The sequence below is a fragment of the Hyperolius riggenbachi genome, chromosome 4, assembly GCF_040937935.1.
Source record: "Hyperolius riggenbachi isolate aHypRig1 chromosome 4, aHypRig1.pri, whole genome shotgun sequence".
Taxonomy (NCBI): domain Eukaryota; kingdom Metazoa; phylum Chordata; class Amphibia; order Anura; family Hyperoliidae; genus Hyperolius; species Hyperolius riggenbachi.
Window position 1 is genome coordinate 173,387,836 of NC_090649.1, and position 23,486 is coordinate 173,411,321.

Consider the following 23,486-nt stretch of genomic DNA (forward strand, 5'->3'; position numbering starts at 1 on the left):
TTGGTCTGTCAGTGTGAACCAGTACACTAAGTACACTACCTGATTGATGTATACACAAGATGTTTTAAAGCACTTAAGGCCTCCAATTTAGCATGCAATGTGATTTCTGCTCTTAAAATGATGCTGAGCGTCAAATCCAGACATTTTCCGGGTACTTTTGGCATGTATTCCACTCATCCATGCAAAAACTCAGATGTTAGACCCCTTGAAAACATCTTTTCCATAACTTTTGTGGCCAGCATAAATGTTTCTAGTTTTGGAAGTTCGCCTCCCCATTGAAGTCTATTGCAGTTCGAAAAGTTTGCGCAAACCAAACTTCTTGCGGAAGTTCGAGTTCGAGGTTCACGAACTGAAATTCGGAGGTTCGAGCCATGTCTAGTCTTCAGGCTTTCTCTTAGAGTAAATGGCTGTTACAATAATTAGGGTTGTGATATTGATTAAATCAATCAAAACCAAATCTACAAAATTACCTTTTGTGGCTACCTGAGGCATATGGCTTTCATTATCCAACCTTCATCTACTTAAATGGTGATCATGATGATACAGTAAACCAAATCAGTTACTTTTTCTGTAAAAATACAATAATGACTATTTACCTCCCTCTTCATTCACATACTCAGAACTCATTGCCATTTTCAGGAATTCTTACAATATATTGCACTATTATAGCCAACTTTATGTGTTGCATGTTACCACTACTGCCGCCCTGACTATAAGTATGACAGTTCTTACATTAGTTGATGTACATGGGAAAAACTTGCAGAGATTCCGAAGTGCGCCCCTCCCCCCCCCCCGATTAAGCCCGCTGCAGTATAGGCAGCAGATGTGCCCCCAGTATAACGTAGGTCACCCCAGTACAGGCCAGGTAGCCAGATGTTCCCCCAGTATGAGGTACCCCTCTATCCCAGTACAGGTAGCCAGATGTGCCCCAATATTAGGCATGTTCCCGCCCCCATATTGAAAGCTAGATGTCCTTCTAGCATTAGGTAAATACCCCCACCCAGAATAGGTACCCATAAATGCCCCCAGTTTTTGGCCCCTCACACACACACACAATCTAGGTAGCCAGATGTGCCACCAATTTTAGGTAGCCATATTTTGTAATATTTGGTAACCCCACACCCAGGGTCGGACTGGGACACCAAGGGCCCACCAAGGAAGTTTCAGCCTGGGGCCCACCCCCCTCTCCTCCTCCTCCCTCCCCCCCCCCCCCCATTTTGGGCTCACATACACATGTACTCTAGAAATTTTGCATGACTTTATGGTAGGGAATAGATTGTGAGCAATTCTGAGGACAGTCTCCAATAGGGATATGTCTAAATGCGGCGCGCGCATCGCGCTGCAGCGAAACTAAATGGGTGTCACCACGCACTGAAGCATCGGCGTGGTCATGATGAGTCATGGGCAGACTTAAAAAAAAAAATACAAAACACAAAATAAGTAGCGGTGTTATTCACAGAGATTAGGTCTGACCAGATACATTTTAGATTAAAAAATATTCAAGTAGTTACATGCCTCATGATAATTCATCGAGTAGTCAAATGGCAGCAGATACCCCCACAAAATGCAATCAGGTTGACGGCAGATACCCCCACACAATGCAATCAGGTTGATGGCAGATACCCCCACAAAATGCAATCAGGTTGGCTGCAGATACCCCCACAAAATGCAATCAGGTTGGCTGCAGATACACCCACAAAATGCAAACAGGTTGGCTGCAGATACCCCCACAAAATGCAAACAGGTTGGCTGCAGATAACCCCACACAATGCCATCAGGTTGGCTGCAGATACCCCACACAATGCAATCAGGTTGGCTGCAGATACCCCCACACAATGCAATCAGGTTGGCTGCAGATACCCCCACACAATGCAATCAGGTTGGCTGCAGATACCCCCACACAATGCAATCAGGTTGGCTGCAGATACCCCCACACAATGCAATCAGGTTGGCTGCAGATACCCCCACACAATGCAATCAGGTTGACTGCAGATACCCCCACACAATGCAATCAGGTTGGCTGCAGATACCCCCACACAATGCAATCAGGTTGGTGGCAGAGATACCCCCACACAATGCAATCAGGTTGGCTGCAGATACCCCCACACAATGCAATCAGGTTGGTGGCAGAGATACCCCCACACAATGCAATCAGGTTGGTGGCAGAGATACCCCCACACAATGCAAGTCCCTCCCCCAGCTTGGAAAGGGGGGCAGAGGGCACAGATCAGCGGGCACAGATCAGAGGGGAAGCCTCCCCCCTCTCCCTCCCTCACCTGGGGACCCGCCTTCCGCGCACCCCCTTCCTCCAGAAGTACAGCCAGCAGTGAGCGGAGAATAGCTTACCGTCCGAGCTTCAGATGATGCTATCTCCGCTCCGCATGCCGCTGCTGCCCTGCTGGTCTCTGTCTCCTGTAGTGATGCTGTCCAATCACGCTCTCGCAGGAAGTACTGCGAGAGCGTGATTGGACAGCGTCACTACAGCAGACAGAGACCAGCAGGGCAGCGGCATGCGGACTCGGAGCGGAGATAGCATCATCTCTGTAGCTATTCTCCGCTCGCTGCTGGCTGCACTTCTGGAGGAGGGGGTGCGCGGAAGGGGGGGCCCCTAGGTGAGGGAGGGGGGGGGGACGCTTCCCCCCCTCCCCGCCGCTCTGTGCCCAATTCCCCCCCTTTCAAGCTGCCCCCCCTCCCTCTTAGCTCTGGGGCCCTCAGGAGGAGGGGCAGTCGGGGCCCACCGATGGGACCATCGGTGGCTCAGTCCGAGCCTGCCCACACCACCCAGTACAGATAGCCAGTTGTGTCCCCAGTTTTAGGTAGATTTCCCCCCCCCAGTATAGGTAGGCAGATGTGCTTCCAGTATTAGGTAGCTCCCCCTCCCATGCCCCCCTTCCCCCTCCAATATGCAGAGTCACAAGCAAAACATGTTGGAGAACTTACTCACCTCTTGGCTCTAGGATCTCTCTTCAGCCCTGTCACAGTTTCGCCTCTCTTTGACCCCTTCTAGGGGTATCATGTAATGAGAGACACCAATAGAAGAGTCATAGACATGTGATACTGCTATGGGGCTGAATAGAGATCCTGGTGCTGACACATGAGTATCTGCTACAGCAGCATGCTCCACTTCCAACTGCGCTGTAATGGATAGAGAAGGGGGGAATTAAGGGGATACAGGCACCCCCTCAGGTCTCTTCGCCCAGAAGCTGGCACCTCTCAAGCCTCTGCCTCAGCCCAGCCCTGGGTGTGTTACTGTATAGTAATACAATGGTTCTGCCTAACCTTTTGATTCTATGCTGAGATTATCTTGGAGAATCCTATTTATATATAATATTATGGTCCAAAAAGTTGCAAAGAAATACTTGCAATTTTTTTCTCTGGATTTATACGATCAAGTAAAGCCTCTACAACAGCTCACTGTAAGCAGAACATGATGTCAGGAGACTAAATCATTTCATGGCTGGACTATTCAATGAAGGCACATAAATGCTTTAGCTCCTCTGAGTTGGTAGAGTGAGTAGATACATTGAAGAGAATTGTAGGTTCCACCTGGCTGCTTCTCACAAACAGTGGCACTGAAGATGGGGAATGGAAGAAACCTCCTTGCAACTGCTATGTGAAAAGTGATTAAGGACATTAAAGTCACTTACACAAAATATTTGCATTATTGAGTGAGGGGCTCTTTTTAAAATCATTTTATCATGAAAAATGTTTTAAAACTACACTTATACTATAACATGGTGGTGGTGGAATGATATTGGTGGTTGAAATATTGGCAATTTGGTCAATGCAGTAAACAAAAAACAAAAATTGGTGAATTGGTGCATCTACAGAATAAGTGCCCAGACAAACCATGGCTATTGCATTGACTTTTAATGTGCTAAACAGCACATGAACATTGCTTATCTTTCTTAAGTTGACGTGACTGTTCAGATGTGTGCTTAAAGCAGCAGGGACAGCCATACTATCCCAGGAAAAAAACAACACATATATAAGTAAATACTTGTCCATGTTTTGATTTCAGTGAATTTTATACATTAAATACAGAGAAAACTGTTTCAGACATTACCATCTTTGCTACCTCTGACTGAAGCCAATGCTAATGTAATTTCATCCCTTACTCTTTTTTTTCTCGTAGAAACTGCACTGTCATATCTAGCTTGCTTTGTAAACAAATGGGAGTACAGCATTAATCATACTTCAGCAGCGTCTCCCTTCTCATCCTTGTGTTACACTGGACTGTCCTTAGTCAATCAGTGAGGAGCAGCAATGTGAGAGGAGATAAAATGTTTACAGCAGAAACATTTATGATTATATTGGAACGTTTGCAATGCATGGGTCAGGTTGTAGACTGCATAATAAACGCAGAGCAGGGAATGACTGCACTGTTAGATGCAGTTGTATGGACAAGACAAACAGCAGTTGCCATACATGTGTGTAATGAATGTAGAATGCATTTTGTCAGTTATAATGAAGGTGTTCAAGATGCATTCCCTAACTTTGTTTGCAGCATTTTAGAGGCAGGACTGGCTGGAAATGAGGAGGTAGGCTATATTTTATTTTAATATGGATACCTAATAATAAGGATCAAGGCTTTGCTTGAATTATATTAAAAGACAAATAATACAAGGATCCATAAGAACTGACAGGCTGTGGCAGGAGATTACATTTTCTCTCTGTGCCAACTGGGAGAGCTTAAGTGATGAGGAGATAGACCAGACTGACTGTACCCACATGATGTACATAGAATGCTGTCATAGTTTAGGAATTCCCAACTGTTTATGGAAAAAATGCACATCAATGCATTGAGCAATGATTGCCTCAAAAAGTGCACAATGTGGTGTGATTACAATTTTATATAACTGCATATATTGATTTGTGTATGCCAATAGTAAGTAACATACATTGAAAAAGTTAAGGATACATTACATTTTTATGAGCACTTGAATTAAGAGTGACCTCCAGCAATGTAGTTCTTTATTTTCATGTACTTAGTCCTCCCAAAATAATGTACTTGAATGTGTAACAATTACAATTGTACAAAACAATTAAAGTACCTCAATTAATTCAAAATGAGATTACAAAAAATATGGAAATTAAATCTGGTCCCTCAAAAGCAAAGGAAAAAATAAAATACACATTTTAAACAGGATTGGAACACTTCATTTTACAAATAGGATTAACGGGAACATAACAACTCACAAGCTTGCAGACAAACAGCAAAAATAACAGCAACAGTTTTGATCAGAGGAATCATGCGCGCATGAAAAAAAAATTAATACAATTTGTACAAGAGAACAAAAACTGCATTCCAAAAAAAAAATTAAGTTGCATCTAATTTTTCATTTTAGAAGAAAGGATATGTTAAAGATTGAAACACAACAATCAGCACAAACATACAGAATTTGTTTTTTCCCAGACACTGGAAAATCTGTGAGTGCCTCTGACAACATAACAAGTGTAACAGTGCTATCTTAAACTGACAAAAAAAATCAAACATTAAAAAAAAGAAATAAATACAAGTACATGGGCAAAAAGTCAAAAACAATGACATGATTGTCTAAAATTAAATGTTAACAAAATGATTTGGCAAACATTGAACTGTAAGATATAGTAGTGGTATTGACTGTGGAAAATGGCCCTTTAATGACTTAAGTTCTTTTTTGAGTATTGAACTTTGTAAAATTCACAATATACACATCATTTCTTTCCCCCAGAAAAGTAATTAAGACATAATTAAGGAAAGAACAAATGATTCCCTGTTATTTTTCTACATTAAGTGATAATGTACATTTGTAAATAGCTACTTCTGTTTAAATACATGAAGCTTGCGTTATAGAAATCGTCTGCGTTGAATCGACTTTTTATGCCACATTTGTAGCAAAGGAGTTTGTATAAAAAAGCTGTTTTCTGTCTTTGAGTGCTTGTAAATGTGTTAGGATAACACAAAAATGATCTGGAAGACTTGCCGTCCACCGTAGTCCATATTCTTCATAGTCCACCTTTTTTTTTTTTTGCTCTGGATTTCAGCAGCTGCCTTTGCTGTGCAAAACAAAACAATGAGAATAAATAGTTTCTTTTTAAAATTATTCAGTTTAAGGTCAGCAGATTTTGTGATGACCCTGCAGGTTGTAAGGCATCCTGCTCTTCAGTCTTTTTTTTCCCTAAACAGTCCCATATGGAAGAGCCATGCTGAGTTTTGGACTTGGTCCCAAAGAGGCACCATCATGATGTCATACATGGCTCATAGAATGTAGAGCAGTGGATTCAGCAGCTGTCCTTGCCATGTTGTGCCACATACTGGAGGAATTATGGGTTGCACTATGCAGTGGTTCCTGGTCTGACAGTGACAGCATCATAGCATATGCCTGAAAGAAAAAAAGGAAACACATTTTTATATGCTTGTATAGTTGGAGGTACAAACATACAAAGCTTGTCTAACTTCTATGTTTCAATAATTTACAATATAATGTTATATTTATTTACTTTTATCTTCCATGGTACAAAGAGTAATCCGCTAGATGGAATTTGGTCAAGGGTCCCTATTTAAAGGGACCATGAACAGTAGATAAAAATGAAATTGGTACTTACCCAAGGGTTCCTCCAGCCCACCATAGGCTAAGAGGTCCCACGGCGTACTCCTGGCTCCTCTCCCGGTCCCACTGGCGACTTCATTACCGGCGACACCCAGGAAGAGTGTCGGCCCAACACTTCATGAATGGTGACGCTCCGCATCATCACGCCGGCCACTACGCGTCATTACGGTGCCCTGCGTGACAGTCCTGTTTTTTAACTCTGAGCCACGCATTGGCAGGACTGTCACACTGGGTGCCGCGATGATGCGTAGCGGCCGGCGTGATAACGTTGAACGTCACCATTCAGGAAGTGTTGGGCCCCGGTGTCGCCGGTAATGAAGTCGCCAGCAGCACCAGGAGAGGAGCCAGGAGGATGCTGGGGGACCTCGTGGCCTATGGAGGGCTGGAGGAAGCCCCAGGTAAGTACTGATTTCATTTTTATCTACTGCTCAGGGTACCTATAATTAACTTTTCTTCTGAGCTTTCTCCCAGGAGATACATTTTCATTGTATTGTGCCTGGACATTAAAAAAGTACTAAAATTGGGTAAAGAAGACATAATCTTAAACTTATTTTTAGTATCTTCTTGTTTGCTAGGGGCTTAAAAATGTATTTTATTGATGACTAGGTATGAAAACATCTCCTGTGAGAACAAAGAGAGTAAGAGGCGTCCAGGAGTATATAAAACTGAGTTAAAAACAAATAGAAGAGAAAAAAGGGAGGCGCTCTGCACCTGACTTTGGAAACCCTTTGGCACTGTATTTTACCTGAGGAAGAAGGCAGAGACCCACAAAACATGTTGCCTGTGCTTATTAAAAATGCATTATATTTATACTTATGAATGTGTTGTTATTGAGGTAAGCCACCTTCCCTTTTTTCTCTTCTATATAATCACCACCTCCCCTTCCTCTTTCTATATAATTGCAACAAATTCCTATTTTCTGCACTGAATAGACTTGTTGTTCCCCTAGAGCCTCTTATCACTGTTGGTTTCAGGTAACTAAAGGCAGGGAAATTCAAGGCCACATGGTGTTTATTTACGCCGATCTTATAAGCAATACTATGTGATGCATAAACACAATATCCGCGCAAAAGTTAAAAAAGAGTCCAATAAGCAAGCCACAAGTTAAAAGTCTTCAGAAAGACTTCATTCAGATCCAATAAATCAACGTCAGCGCTAAATGGTACGCCGTTATTTCATTCCATCACCAATACCCATCACAGTGCAGGCTTACGGCTTCCAAAAGAGACTCAAATTACAAGGTCTAAGCGTCTGTATATTAGCCACAACGATCACAGCTTCCATCTCAATGGGGTGCAGTCTTCCATCCACCATCCGCTAGCCCGGATGAAAAGACGGCACCCGATTGAGATATGCTTGTGTATATGCGCTATTCTACTGCGGGTCCCTGTTGCTAGGGCCCGGAAGTTAGTATTGTATTAGATCTTTTATGATTAATAAATAGTGGTCTTTTAAACAGATACACTTAGATCTACTTATTTACCCATTATACATATGCTGGGAACATCCATACTGTTGGAAAGAGGCCGGCGGACATATGGAGACTTGAGACGTAATTGGAAAGCTGTGATTGTTGTGGCTAATATACAGATGCTTAGACCTTATACTCTGGGTCTCTTTTGGAAGCCGGTAAGCCTGCACTGTGATGGGTGTTGGTGATGGAATGAAATAACGGAGTACCATTTAGCGCTCAATTTGATTTATTGAATACTATGTGATGATCAGAAGTCAAATGGATCTTTTAGTCGGCACTCAATAAAACCCACAATTTCTTCATTTTAGCAGAGATGAAGTAGAAGCAAAAACTTTGAGCTACCAGATGCCCACTTTATGTGCCCACATTCTTGCAACATGCCTATTTCAAGAGATTTTGCAATAAGCACAAACAAATCTATCATCTTCCAGGTCCTTCAGACACAGTGTGGTAAAATAGTTCTAATGAAATCTTTCTTTGCAGATTGTTTAAATATACAGTTAACTTTTTTTTAGTTCACAAGCAATCATCTGCAAATTACCTGGGACTTGGATTTCCTATATAGTGGCTGTTTTAGATCCTCTGCCAAATGTGAAGCAGTGAAAGCAGCGAGATCATCATCGTTATATTGACACTCTTCCATTTTTCTCATCTTAAGACTATCTGTGAAGTGCCTTATATGGTCCAGAGCAGACAGACCAGTTTTGAAATCTTCATCATCATACCTACAAAATGTAAACAGAGTATGAATCTTTAAGACACTACCAAAACCATACACAACACGTAATAGCCAATCTCATTTAGAATTATCTAAAAAAAATACTTCAATTTTTAGTTAAGACTTGAGTAGGGAAACTTTCTATACAGTATGTCCTAATGAACGGCTAGTACTTCGTAAGTATTACATATGGGTAGCTCCGTAGTTTGGTTGAAAAAAAGACAGCGCCCAAGTTCAACCAAGGTAACAAAACAAAATAATTAGGTACAATACTGCCCTGCACCCTCACTTATCCCAGATGAATACCTGCTTATAATGTTTTTTTCCATTTTCATGCTATTTTCTTTTCATGTTACATCTTTAAAGAGATGAGCCAATCCATACACAATACAGTTTTCATTTTTTTCTGACTTTTAAAAATGCACCAACACAGGGCTGCATCCAAGACTACGAATTCAAATGTACTGCCTAAAGCCTGTTGAATGCATGCTAGCCCAGCCATCTACAACTTTTACCAAATGTAGGTGCAGATCAGAGCCAGTGTCTGTCTCCTGATGTCTTTTCTCCCTGTCAATGTTTATGTGAGTGTGAGCTAACGCTTGTTGCTAAATGGTAGAGTCGAACATTTGAAAGGGATCAGCAATAAGCTAACTTATGTCAAATTCATTGTTTTGAAGGTATCTGTTACCTTCTTGACCATCTCTTGCAGCATGGACTTTCAGAGCTTCAGGCTGTACTCTCATACAATTGTCTGTACCCCTAATATTTGCACACTAAACAGCATGAGATTCCTACGCAGCCCCAACCACAGAGCCTGCTGCTGTGAATTTTTATGGCAACCTTTGTTGCCATAAGAATTAAGAATGTTTTTTCTTTATGTCATCCTTCGCTAACACAGTTGGAATATGAGAGAATCTCACTAATTGCCTTGAACTGAGTAAACTATGGGGGACAATACTACATTTTGATATTTGAGGCATTTAAGACTGCATGGACAGTGAACCAATAATACTTGAGCATGGTCAAGCCAAAGAGTATTCATCATGAGTGATCACTGTGAAGGTCCACAATTTCTAGTTCAGCAACCACTTACTGCATTCTAATATAACACAGAAAAGTACCATTTAACTGGACTTTTTTTTAAAATAAATCCAGACCAGGTTTACATTAATAATTTATGGTCTCCATTGGTGTCTCGACCAGAGATGCTTTTGCAGATCAGGCCTAGAGTGACATTATGGCACTCTGGAACTGAACACATAATGTATACCACCGTGGATAGGCTTTTTGACAATCAAATTTTGTGGGGTAAAGTGAGAGGTTCAGCTTTAGTCAGAGAGCGCTACTGCAGGATGTCCTCGCTCCAGCTTGCCTCCTTTACTGCTGGGCAGCATTCCACACTGACCACTAGAGCTACAGACTCACTGTGGTCACATGACAGTGAGCCTTAAGCTCTAATCGCCAGTTGAAAAGTTGGACACGACACTAGAGGATTCAAGCTGGAATGAGGAGGGGTACTTATTCATGCTGAAGCGCTCTCTGCAGTGCACTCTGCCCCCAACAGCACAATTAAATGTGGAATCTGCATGGGGTGAAGATGGCATATTGGGGGTAAGCCAATCAGCAGGTTATAGGTTTTGGCATATTTGTTAGGCAAAAAGTGGGGGGTCAGCTTATAAGCGGGAATTTACTGTATTTAGAAGCAGCTGGTTCCAGACATAACCCTGCCTAGAGATGAGTTTGAGCCTACTCTGTTTCTGCACTAACCTGCTGGGGGAGACTTTGCAATTTAATGCAACTTTACTCTCTTCCTCAAAGTCATTGTCGTGGCAGTTTTCAAGTAGACTCGAGTTGGGTTCTTTCATTGACTTCTCTGCAGCGTCATTCTCTTCCTCATCTTCATCCAGAATCGTGTCATCCTCTATCTCATCATCATCCAAGATATCAGAATTCTGACCAGTCAGCATGATTTTATCATGACTCCCATTCATCCTATTTTCAGAGAAGAGATGGACGAGAAAAACATATATATATGAAAATGGACTGAAGATATTTCTCACAATCAATGCTAGAGCTATAGAGCCATATCAATCCCTGCCATGCACTGATGAGGACCAAAAGTCCGAAACAGGCTGTCTGCATGTTGAGTTGATGTGGCTCTGTGAAATAGGCGTGCCATACACCAGTGGTTCTGGAAGTAAGCCTGGCTTCAGGGGCATAAAGAGATAATTTGCATATTCAGTAGTGATGCATTGTGGGTACTCACCGTTACACACTTAAATCCGAATGATCACAAATACCTTTTGTTTTAACCCCCCTGGCAGTAAGCCCAACACAGTGTTAGGCTAGCCGCCGCAGGGGATCGTATGGCCCCGGGAGGATTTTTTAAAATAAAAGTTGTGCAATATGCTTCAGCTAGCATTTTGCTAGATAATTATGTCCCCCAAGTGCCTCCGGTCCCCACCGATCACCCCCGATCACCGCCGTTATACGTACCCCCCAGGGATCCCATGATGGCGTAGCCTCCCAATCAGCTGCAGGCTTCGCTATGGGGAGGATCAGGACTGTGCATGACGTCATGATCGTTGCCATAACGACAGTGAAGCTGGATCGTGAAGCTGTGGCTCTCGTGGAATCGCGGAGGGGTAAATATTACTGGCAACGATCGGGGGGTTCAGGTGGTTGCCGGGGGCTTGGGGTACATAATTAGCTAGCGAAGTACTAGCTTGGGCATATAGCGAAACTGTTATTTTAAAAAAATCCTCCCGCGGATGCAGCCTCTAAATCTGCGTACCGCCAGGGAGGTTAAGGAGGCAAATAACTAATCAATGCTTGTGTCTTTGAGTTAGCAGGATGCCACCACTAGTACTTTGCTTTCACTGGGCTTGATTAACTTAGGCAAATAGCATGCCTTATCAAAGTTAGCATGCCTTATCAGAGTAGCAGAGCGAGCACTACGAACTCGCAGGGGATCAAAGTAGGATGAGTGGAGCTCTCATCATTGCCAATTAGCAGGCATAAGTTCGCTATGCTACACTGATAAGGCATGTTAATTTTGATAAGGCATGTTATCTCTGATAAGGCATGCTATTTGTCTTAGTGAATCAAGCCCAGAGTGTTTAGGCATAGAAAACCTGATGTTTGCGTTGCACACTGCTCACCGACCTCTTAATGTGGACTGTGTTTATTTAATAGCAAATATCTGCTTGACTTCATAAAATAATAATTATGTCCTAATAAGATCTCTGCAGTTGTAGGTAATGAATGTATTGTTACTGTAATGTGAAATTAAATGAAAAGATTATGCCTAAGCTTTCACCCAGGCCTCAATCTAGGTACAAGAGAATCCAGCTTCCCTATAAACTACAAAGGAGGCTTTTCTTTTCACAGGAAATCATCTGCTTGCTAAATCATCTGTGGCCACATTAGAAATGATTCAGTAATTCTCCAAATCATGTATCACACATCCAGACAATGGGCTTCCTCCATGTATGAAGCCTTGCCGATTCAGGGAGTCTATTTCATTTAACATCCCACTCTCTTCCAATACAGATTTACCACCAGGAAACATGAAAAAGTCAAGGCCGTTAAAAGGGATCAATGTAAAAAGTCAGGAAATGATTTATTTAACACAGAAAAGCTGAATAAGCAACGAGCCCATCTGCCTCAAAACAGGATAATTACTGGCAAGCTCAAATCACATGGTGACTACTTCTATCTTTTATCTGGGTATAATGATGGTGTATTTGGACCACCAACAGGAATAGGGGGGAAAAAAAGTAGGCGGCACTGCCAAAATAATGGTGCTAGTTATGCTACATCACATTTCTCATGGAAGAATGTTTCATGAACTGGACCCAAAGAAAGGAAAGCTTTATGATTGAATAAACAGATTTGCTAATTACGTCTCCAAGTTCAGTAATTTGCCAGGGATAAAATATCCATCAAGCACAGTCAGAACACTGAATTCTGAAAAGGAAACACTGGCTGACCCCACGACCCTCACTTCTTATTAACTTCCTGTTTAGGGACATGTTGTGGCCAGATGTTTAATGCAAGCTACCAATCAGCAGGCAAAGGAAAGATGATAAAAATACACTCAGAAGTTTCACTGTTATAAATGACTTAAAAATATTTCCTGTGTTTTTGTATGTTTTTGCATACAGTTAATTCTAATTTCTAACAAAACAAAAAGCAGTATTTATGTTTTTACTACCTATTTCTTTATTTTGAAATCACCTTATTGTTTTCTAATCTGCCTATGTATCTATAGGTACCTTCACTACAACACATCAGACAGGTTACTTCTGGAGCTGACCAGGGAAGTTAAAGTGTGCTGACTCTAAATATATAAATAAATCAGTATGTATGAGGAATACAAATAAAATTAAGGAAAAAAAAAACAGAAAAAACAGGAACATCTGTTCACATAATTGAAGGCTTGAAGTAAACACCTCTTAATTTTGATGTTTGTCACTGAAAATAGCTTTAGGAAATCAGCCCCACAGTGTGCCTTCAGTGCAATACTACCCGTGATATTGTGTGACCATTAAGCAATGTTTTCTGATTTACAAATCTCTGCAATTTAAAAGCAAATGAAAGGAATGATCAGCACAATGACATTCTTGGGTAATCCTCCACTATTTATATATTTTATTGTAGATTTTATTATATATTATATGTTATTATAATAATACATTTATAACATATTTATATTTTATTATATTTTTCAGATTAGAGAGAGATATATCGGCTGCCCATACACTGCAGGATGATTCCCAATTGATTTCACCATGAAATCTTTTGGGAATCTGCCAAATCATCCACATCCGCCGTTGCCTCACTAGTGTATAAATGTAACCCCCGTATGAACATTACCTGTCCTGTGTCGCCCACCGCATGATGCCCGTCCGTCTTTTGTTTGATACCCTCACTCTTCCATTAGCAGGGGGAACAGCGCCAGGGGTTTTATCCCTCATCCCGATATAACTCGCTGTAACCGCCGCGCACTCGATCAACCACGAAAGTCTGACATCTTGCAGCATGTCCAATCGATACATGCAACCAATTTTGAACCGATTGATCGGGCATGCTCTTAACGGCATGGATTTTCATCCAATTTGATAATAATTATCGAATCAGATGGTCGATCGGCCTCAAAGTCAAGAGATGTATGGACAGTATTCTAAGGTAAACTGCAATAACTAACATAACCCTGGGATATTTCTGCTAAGTTCTCTTTTAATAAGATAATTTTGTGACAATTCTTTATTCTTATTATTTAACATTCTTTAATTAAAATGAGAATCTTAGCCTCCATAGAAGTTTACCTGTCTTCTGAGTTAAGAGGCGATTGCTTGCTGTGGCTGCTGTTCCCAATGAAGTTTCTTATTTCTGTGAAATAGGAATCCTCCTTGTCATCTAATATGGCTCCTGTGCCTTCTGACTCTGAGTGAGGAGATGATGCAGCTGTACCTGAGGAGGGAAAGGGGAAGGTCAGTACTGGTACTCCAGCAGAGCGGCTCTTACAAGGCACTGAAGATCCGATGACTGAGCACTGCCTCCGGGCATTAGGGGGTTTGGGAAATCTGACAGAAAAAGGTGTCCAGGGTCAATGAGTAGAAAAGATGAAATCCATGTGTAAACTCCAATCCTATTGTCTGAAAACAGACTCCCTGCTGGAGCCAGACTACCCTTACAATAAATACAGCAAGACCGCAGCCTCACAACCACACACACGTATGATGTAGAGAGAACCTTCTGCCTCTTTCAGGCAGGTTTTACTATGGAACTAGATCAGAAAACTCAGTTTGGCATTTATTTTATGCTCATTTACAGTAAAACTTGTCCATGTCAGCCCATTTTTCAATTTTAGGTTGTCAGTCGCACAAGGAGCATAAAACGCTGCTGAGATTCGTTCATAAACCATCATAGATTAAACGTCTCACCAGACAGGTTGCCATTCTCATGCTTCTTTAGATGTCTATCCAGGTTAGTTTGCTGACCAAAGCATCGATCACAAAGGTGACACTTGAAAGGTTTCTCTTTGTTGTGAATATTCCGGACATGCCGCTGGAGGTTGGAAGAGATACTGAAGGATCGGTCACAGTATTTACACCTACAAGCAGAAGGCAAAGACAGTCAGCGCTATCAAGTGCATAACAGACTGGATCATGATTCTGATTCCTCGACTGTAGCGAAACACTTGTGTAGAGTAGATTAGACTACGGCTTTGTATGTGAACTTATTATTGATTTATATAGCACCCTTATATTCTGTTGCACTGTACAAATCACTTTATATAATGCTGTACAAAGTTACTGTAAGAAAATAAGAAGCAAAAAGGAATATATGCTGTGGGCAGTATAGATAAATCTGCATTGAGTGTTACTTTATGAAGAATCTGAGAACAACCTATGCAGCCTCTAAAAACGTGCAGATTATAGAAGACCACCAGGTGTTAAAAAATATCCCCTTAGGGAGAATACAGATACTCAAATATCCAGGACGGCTACCACTACTCCTCTTTACCTTGTAGGCCTCACTATGATTGCCGTGAGAGGCCTCCAAACTTATTTAACCTCCTGAGCGATAATCCCGAGCTGAGCTCGGGGTATATCGCGCAGGAGGATTTCTCAGGCCCTGGTGGGCCGATTTGCATAATTTTTTTTTGTTACACGCAGCTAGCACTTTGCTAGCTGCGTGTAACTTCCGATCGCCGCCGCTTGCCGCCAATCCACCGCCGCTCGCCGTGCCATGCAGCCCCCCCCCCCCTCCCCGACCCCTTGCGCAGCCTGGCCAATCAGTGCCAGGCAGCGCTGAGGGGTGGATCGGGACTCCCTCTGACGTCACGTCGGTGACGTCATCCCGCCCCGTCGCCATGGCGACCGGGGAAACCCAGCAGGAAATCCCGTTCTGAACGGGATTTCCTGCTTACTCTGATCGCCGAAGGCGATCGGAGTGGGTGGGGGGATGCCGCTGCGCTGCGGCTATCATGTAGCGAGCCCTGGGCTCGCTACATGATTTAAAAAATAAAAAAATAGTGCTGCGCCACCTCCTGGGCGATATAATTGTATCGCCCAGAGGGTTAAAGGACCACTATAGCCAAAAATTGTAAAAGTTAAAATACATAGAAACACATACAAATCTTTCTTCCAGAGTAAAATGAGCTGTATATTACTTATCTGCAATGCTGCTGACACTTACAGTAGTTAGTAGAAATCTGGCAGAGCTGAGAGATTTTTGACTAGTCCATCTCTTCATGGGGGTTCTCAGTATTTTATTTATTCTTTACAAGAACACTACATGGAAAAGATCTGTAGAAAGATGCATGCTACCCCGTCTACCTGTTTGCACACTATTCTAGCAGTTGGACTGAGCAACTGCCATTCACTAAGTGCTTTTGAAAATAAAGAAAACCCTGAGGATCCCCCATGAGGATATGGGCTAGTGCAAAACCTGTCAGTTCTGTCAGATTTCTACTACCTAGTGTAAGTGACAGCAACAAAGGAGAAAAATAATTTATAGCAATACATCTTTGTGTATTCTTTAATCTTGATTTTTTTTTGTGCTAGTGGTCCTTTAAAGAGGAGCAGTCAGCCATACTCTCTCAGAAAAAAACAACACATACATCAGTAAATACATACTTGCTCTACTTACATAACATATGTATTGCACTGTCCACGTTTTGATTTTAGTGATTTTTCTACAGTAAAAAAAAGAAAATCCTTCTTAGGATTTTCCATTTTGTCTGTGCCTATCTTGAAGTCAACCCTGACATAATGCATAATACATAATATGATAGCAGCCATCATATAGCCATGATGCTATTTTTGATGTCTTGAAATGATATGATTGTATATATTTGCACCTTAGCACGTTTTGCACTCAGCACTTATGTATATATCCCTTGAAAAAGCTTCCCTCGGGAAGTGAAACATGTCGGGTTTTTGGTGGGGGTAGTGTTTTATGTACTATTAGTTCTGTTAGGAGGACCTGAGATTTCCTCAGACTTCTCTGGTCAAATGTGTTCATTATAACAGTGTCCTCCAGCATTTCTTACTTCAGACATCGTTTTATCTTATCGTAGTATTAACGTTTTAATGGACTAATAAAAGTTAAATTTTAGTCCCAGTCAGGGATATTTTCTGTGTATTATAAGTCTGGTAGACTCCCTGTGCCCCTCGCAGCTATGCAAAAATAAAGAAACTTACAAAGTAAAGAACAGAAGGAGTGGGGACCAGGGGCATCCTTCTTGAAAATGTAACTGGTATACTTTTTAAAGAATATAGTTGGACTACGCAAATCATGGTCCAACCATCATCCCTAGTCTACAAAGCAAACCCATACAAACATGCACTCTTGACTCCTGCCGTGGCATGTACTGTAATATGTAATCAGGGCAGTAAGATAACATTTACCACCACTAGAGTATTTTGCATAGTACTCACAGCTTCAAGAACTACTTCACTTAAAAATTTGCACATGCACACATCTTCAGTCCTATTTAATTTGAATGTACTTGCAAAGTATTGGTACAAGAGAGCACTTCATTTAGTTATTTAGTGAGTTACTGCACTGAGTGAATACTGCCAAAAATGGTTTAAAGTTCAGAATGAATTCCATGTGTTGGAGAATGTATTCTGCATCAGATGATGGTCAAGACTTCAATGTTAGCTCTGATCTTCTAGCACTTCACTTTCCACGGTCATCACACCCAGTTCACTGAAGCCAACATGTATAAAACCTATCATTATAGATTTAATCATAACATGCAGTTAATCTATAGGATATATCATCTTGTCCTTAGAGAGCTAAGAATTACTGCAACTGTGCAGTTAATATATGAAAAGACTATGTAATCATATTAATTGGTGAAGTATGCATCACAGTATATCTCAGTATTTAATAATGGTTCGCTAATCCTAAATGTATGACATACAGATCTGTACATTGTTATGGGGATTAGTATGGCCTTACATACAGCCAGCTATGAGAAGCAGTAATATTTGGGGTGGTTAAATTAAAGCACTTATACAGTAAACACATAGTTATGGAGACATGTTTCTTACCGGTAAGGTTGTTCTCCTGTGTGAGTGCGTAAATGACGAGTTAGATTTGCAGATCTTGGAAAAATTTTCCCACAGTACCTAAACACATAGACAACAGATTACTTTTTATTCTAATTTTTAACTCCTTACACTACAAAAGATTTTTGCATAGTTTTGTTCACAATGTACTACTTTCCTTTCATTTAAAAGCCAATAAAGATCTAAAGCATCCATAAAATAATGTACCCAACACAAAGAACCAAGCACTGTAAAATATTTTATGTCACTTTTCTTTAAGTTGTGTTGTTCACTTCACTGCCTATTATATGTTATCCTATTATCTAGACAGTGACAGGCATAAAATGCAGAGGGCCTGTGTACTTGGTTTGTACCTCCCCTGTAACATAGTTCTTGCACCTGCTTGTATGGCAGACACCTGTCGGCTCGTCACAAAGTTCCACTCCAGCCCACTCCATATGCAAATGCATACTATATCATCAGTGCGCTTTGATAGCTATAACACCACCAATGCCAGCATCGTAAATGTTGTGCTTTCATCATTTGAGTAGTTAGATACCTTGATCAGGGTGTGTTACCTCTTCTAAAGAATGGTGGGCTGTGTAGTGTATCCCTAATGTCAGCTACAGATTCTCCTCCACCCTGGAGCATCAGCAAAAACTGCAGTGGCAGTATGGTGTTGAGTCTATGTTACTTTTGCTACCGTTTTTCCCCAAAAATAATACACTGTCTTATATTAAATTACCCTTCAAAAAATGTGCTAGGGCTTATTTTCAGGGAAGTCTTATATTTTCTGGGTGTAGCCAGCCATCACCTTTAGTGTATATAGCCAGATTCCCACTGCTCCCTGCTAAATAATCCCTTGTGGGTGCTATAAATTGTTGCACGCTGCACTGCTTATATAGGGCTTATGTAGGTGGGTGCTGGTGTATTGACTGTGGCGGGATTGGGTGCTATAAATTGTTGTACACTGCACTGTCTATTTAGGGCTCGCTTTACCTCGCACTGCTGCTACCATTCCTGACAGCCCTGAGCAGCAGGCCTGTTCACCAACCCCCCCCCCCCCCCCCCCCCCCCCCCCCCCCCCCCCCAGGCTTGCTTTACCTCGCCGCTGCCACCGCTCCTGGCCCCGTCCTGCAGAAAATCCACATGCTCCTGTTTATTCCCAGCATAATTCACACACCGCAGATTAGCGGTGACATGTTGTAAAGGGCAGCTACTGTATCCAATAAGAGCGCTGCCCTATACAGGAAGGGATCTCTTTTTACTTCCTGTATAGGGCAGTGCTCTTATTGGATACAATAGCTGCCTTTACCACACATCACTACTAATCTGCGGTGTGTGAATTATGCAGAGAATAAGCAGGAACATGTGGATTTTCTGCAGGACGGGGCCAGGAGCAGTGGCAGCGGCGAGGTAAAGCGAGCCTGTGGGTGGGCGGGTGGGCGGGCGAACGGGGAGGCGGGGGGTTTGGAGAACAGGTCTGCTGCTTAGGGCTACTTATGGGGGGATATGGGGGATAACCACTAGGTCTTATATTAGGGGTAGGACTTATATTTCGAGCATACTCAAAATAGATACTAGGTGACGGTCTTATTTTCAGGGAATGTCTTAAATTCAGGGAAACATGGTATAATACATTCACATCTCTTTCTCTTTTTCTATCGCTTGGACCAATGTCCTCCTCAAGTGGTATATTCTGTATGACACTTTATACATTTCAGTGACCCTGAACTACTCCTCTATGGCAGCCAAGGGCCTAAATAGTGAAAACACTATTTTCAGTAGCAAAGGTCAGGTAACATTTCATTACACTGACTGTTGGCACAACAAAGCATCCTGTTACTTTTATTAAGTGCTGTCCCTTGCTGGAGAAACTCTGGAAAACATCCCACCATTGCAAACTTATAGAGCTACTGTAGGAAATATGATTTCCTACATATTTAGTCAGTAGGAACACTTATTCATATTTTATATTTTTCAATTTTCTTTTCAAGTCATTCTCAGTTCTAGTATCCAATATTCCGTTTTATTTATTTTCTGTATATGTTTCATCATTGCCAAAATGACTTCCTGGAAGTTTTGTAATTCACTCCCTGACGCAAGTCAGGAAGTGAACTCTTTGACCCGGAAAAAAATTAATACAATGTATTCATTCTTAAAAATGCAAACGCAATCGCTACACAAAGCGATTTTGTGAGCGTTTTGCGTTTCTCCGATACTTTCCATTAAGGTGCGCCTCAGAAATGGAACACGCACCGCTTTGCTAGCTGCACAGGGCACGACCCACACTGATATGAACCTTCTCATATACATTCATTGCCCACGCGGTCGCGAGGGCGTTTTTAAAAACCTCACGTGGGCAAAAAAAAAAGGTGAAAATGCCTGAATTATGAACAAGCCCTAAGAGTCAGGTGGCACAGGATCTAATGTGGACACTGCAGTTTGCAATTGCAAGCTATAGATGCAGAGTTTAACCACTTAAGGACCAGGGGTGGTTTGCCTGATCTGTGCTGCGTGGACTCTCCAGCCCGCAGCACAGATCAGGATAGAGCCAGGGCGATCAGACTTACCCCCTTTTTTCCCCACTAGGGGGATGTCCTCCTGGGGGGGTCTGATCGCCGCCGGCTTGCTGCGCTTTGCGGGGGGGGGCTCTTCAAAGCCCCCCTCCGCAGCGTTTTCGGCGCTCTGTCCCTCTCCCTCCCTCTCCCTCCCCCTGTGAGCTGCGCAGGATGGATATCCGTCCTGCTCATTGTAGGATAGGCTTCAGCCTATCATATGCCGGCGATCTCCGGCCAACCGGCCAATCAGAGGCCGGGGATCGCCAATCTGCCTTACGGAGCTGCTGTGCAGCAGCGCCGTATGATGTAAACAGCGGGGATTTCTTCCCCGTGTATTTACATTTTGCCGCCGAGCCGCGATCGGCGGCTCTCCAGCTGTTCACGGAGACACCCTCCGTGAACTGACATGAAAAGACCGCTTCCATGGTAACCCACTTAAGACCTGCTGACGCCTATGGGCGTTAGCTGGTCGTTAAGTGGTTAACTTACAACTATTTCTAATTCTAATATATTTTTATACATGTAAAAATCATACAGACTTTAAATCTTCACATCTCCTCTAAACAGGTTGATTTGCCTGCTGCTTACCTGCATGTATATCGCTCTTTTCCTTTCCGAAGGATATTTTCTGGAAGAGCAGATGGTGAGGTTCGGAAATTGAACATGGAGGGAACAGACTGTATTAGCTCAGTGGCCTCAGGTTTAAGGGCATTAAAACTTTCCAGCTTTTCTGCCATATTTTCTATTGCGGACATCTGCAAAAAAAAAAAATATATATATAAATTATATATTTTCAAACACAGAAACCAGGCAATAAATAATCAAAATGTATAAATGAAATTAATAGACTTACAAACTAAAATATTATATATAAATATAGGCATTTCATTGGCTGGTTTGGGATCATGCACTTTCAAAGCATTATTTGCATAACTTTATTAAACACTATGGTAAGGTTTTACATAATACAGCTAATGAAAGGGAGCGGCATTATAATTTGTTCACTGGTAGAAAAATACCGTAAGAATATTGAAAAAAAAATCTTCAAAAGTTCTCTATTAAATGTGGTAATTCTTACTGATAATACCCATACACTATGACACACACAATAAAAACTCTGTGCACATTCTACAATATAATGTAACACTATATTTATCCCCCAAGTCAATAAAAAGTTGAAAGGAAATTCAGGCACCCAATTAAGTTTGCTTGCATGTTAGAATTTATTTCTGTGGATCCTTGATAAGATATATTTTATGTTTAACAACCATTTATATAACTGTGCAAAAGCCAGCTCATTTTCTGTCTACACAGGTGGTCTGTTCAATAACAGATGTATTTCAAAATACCATTAACAAGACAAAAAAAATCCATCTGCAGAGTCTTGTTCATAAAATCTTATATAATGATAGATTCCATATTGAAAGGGGGACTTAGAGAATGAGGTCTTTTCTTATTGTAAACTGTTGATTTAGCACAGAGTGCATGTGCTTAAGTACAACCACACTGAAAATGAAAGAACTCATACTGCAGTTGTTGCCTGTATATATAAATTGCATTCAGCAAAGTAATTTAAAGAGACTTGTCATACCTCTTCATTTTACCTTAGCATTTACTATAAATATTAAACAACACAAAGTGGGTTCCCAGGTTCAATACCCACCCTGGACAACATCTGTTTGCTCCTACATCCCCAAATATGCATGTACGTTAAAGTGGACCTGAACTCTTGTACAGGACAGAAGGAAAACATAGAAAAATACACCCTGTATGTATTTAGCGAGTTTAACCGAATCCCCCCTAATCTGTGACTAAGCACAAGTTGTAATTTGATCCCTCACCTGTGCCAGCTGACTGCCAGAGAGGTAATTGGAAAATGTAGGATGTTAACAATATGTCTGCTTCCATGATAGCAGGAAGGAGATACACTGAAGATGTATTGTCGGAGTTGTATCAGCTGCAACAAAGAAGTGTTTTTCTTTAAAGGTTATTATGCTGTTGCTTATCCTTTAAAGCAGAGAGGAAGTTCTGAGTTCAGGTCCGCTTTAACTAATTTCTCCCACACTGCCCTTAGGTTGTGGCATAATAACTAGACTATGACTTTGGAAGGGACTTTATGATGGAAAAGATGACATGATCTATGTACTTACTCTCTAAAGTGTTGCAAAATATGACAGTGCTATCTATATACATGCATAATAATACTAATACTATCAATAATGTTTTTGGACTTTTCTTAGTTAAAAATGCATACTGTATGCTGGTTTTCATGGTATGTGATTTTATTAGGTTCCCTCATTTTCTCTTTTTCCTTATAACTTTGTTATTTATTTTTTTAGATCTCAACTGTCAATCTTCCATTGGGTTGATAATGCTTATAGTTCAGTAGCCTAAGGGAGTAGCCTAATAGTAATTTATGTTTTCTACATCAGAGTGATGAATGATATGATAAGAGGTATGAATATTGATGCAAAGCAGAGAGCAGAGGAAAGGATGCAGCCACAGTCTGGGCTTTTATATAATCGGTTGAAGGAGAAAATATAAAACAATAAATGACCTGCAGCAGCCTATGCATTTTGAAGAGTCGGTAATGTAATTAAGAGGTTGACATCCTACATCTCCCATGCTCTTGTGGCTAAGAATTGGCTATTTTTATTGTTCCAATTTGAAGTTGCATACATTTTTCATTAAAGTTGCATGCAGAACAGTATTATTAGCATCTTTTTGACACAAGTGAGAAGTACAGATAGTCAAAGTGCTGCACATGTATTAGAGAGAAGCCAGTAATGGTAATAGACAAAGGAAGGTGTAGGTTGACTGGATATGAGCAATTGATTTAATGCACTAAAATGCAGTAACAGACCCAAAAGTGTTTGTCCTCATCTTGATCATGCGTAGGTTTATGGCAAATGCTGGCCTGAGAGGGGCAGCCACAGCTGTTTGAATGGCATACATAAAGAAGGGCACTCAGAAAAAAGGGTACCAAGAAAAGCCGATAGTAGAATATCTGTAAATTTACTGATATTCTACTCTTACAGTGCAAATGACAATAGTAAAATATCAGTTATACAT

General features: G+C 41.4%; 1 protein-coding gene across 5 annotated transcripts in view; it reads right to left on the reverse strand.

Annotated features, from left to right (window-relative positions):
• Nucleotides 1-5,107: 5,107 nt before the first annotated feature.
• MECOM (MDS1 and EVI1 complex locus) overlaps nt 5,108-23,486 on the reverse strand; it is a 732,499-nt gene continuing 714,120 nt past the window's right edge. For all 5 annotated transcript variants that reach the window (XM_068280971.1, XM_068280968.1, XM_068280970.1 and 2 more), the window contains 7 exons: nt 21,003-21,169; nt 17,857-17,934; nt 14,734-14,903; nt 14,116-14,260; nt 10,553-10,777; nt 8,609-8,792; nt 5,108-6,365 (listed from right to left, as the gene is read on the reverse strand). In XM_068280971.1, coding sequence (XP_068137072.1) covers nt 6,231-6,365; nt 8,609-8,792; nt 10,553-10,777; nt 14,116-14,260; nt 14,734-14,903; nt 17,857-17,934; nt 21,003-21,169 — 1,104 coding nt within the window. In that variant the 3' untranslated portion in view covers nt 5,108-6,230. The remainder of the gene's footprint in view (nt 6,366-8,608; nt 8,793-10,552; nt 10,778-14,115; nt 14,261-14,733; nt 14,904-17,856; nt 17,935-21,002; nt 21,170-23,486) is intronic.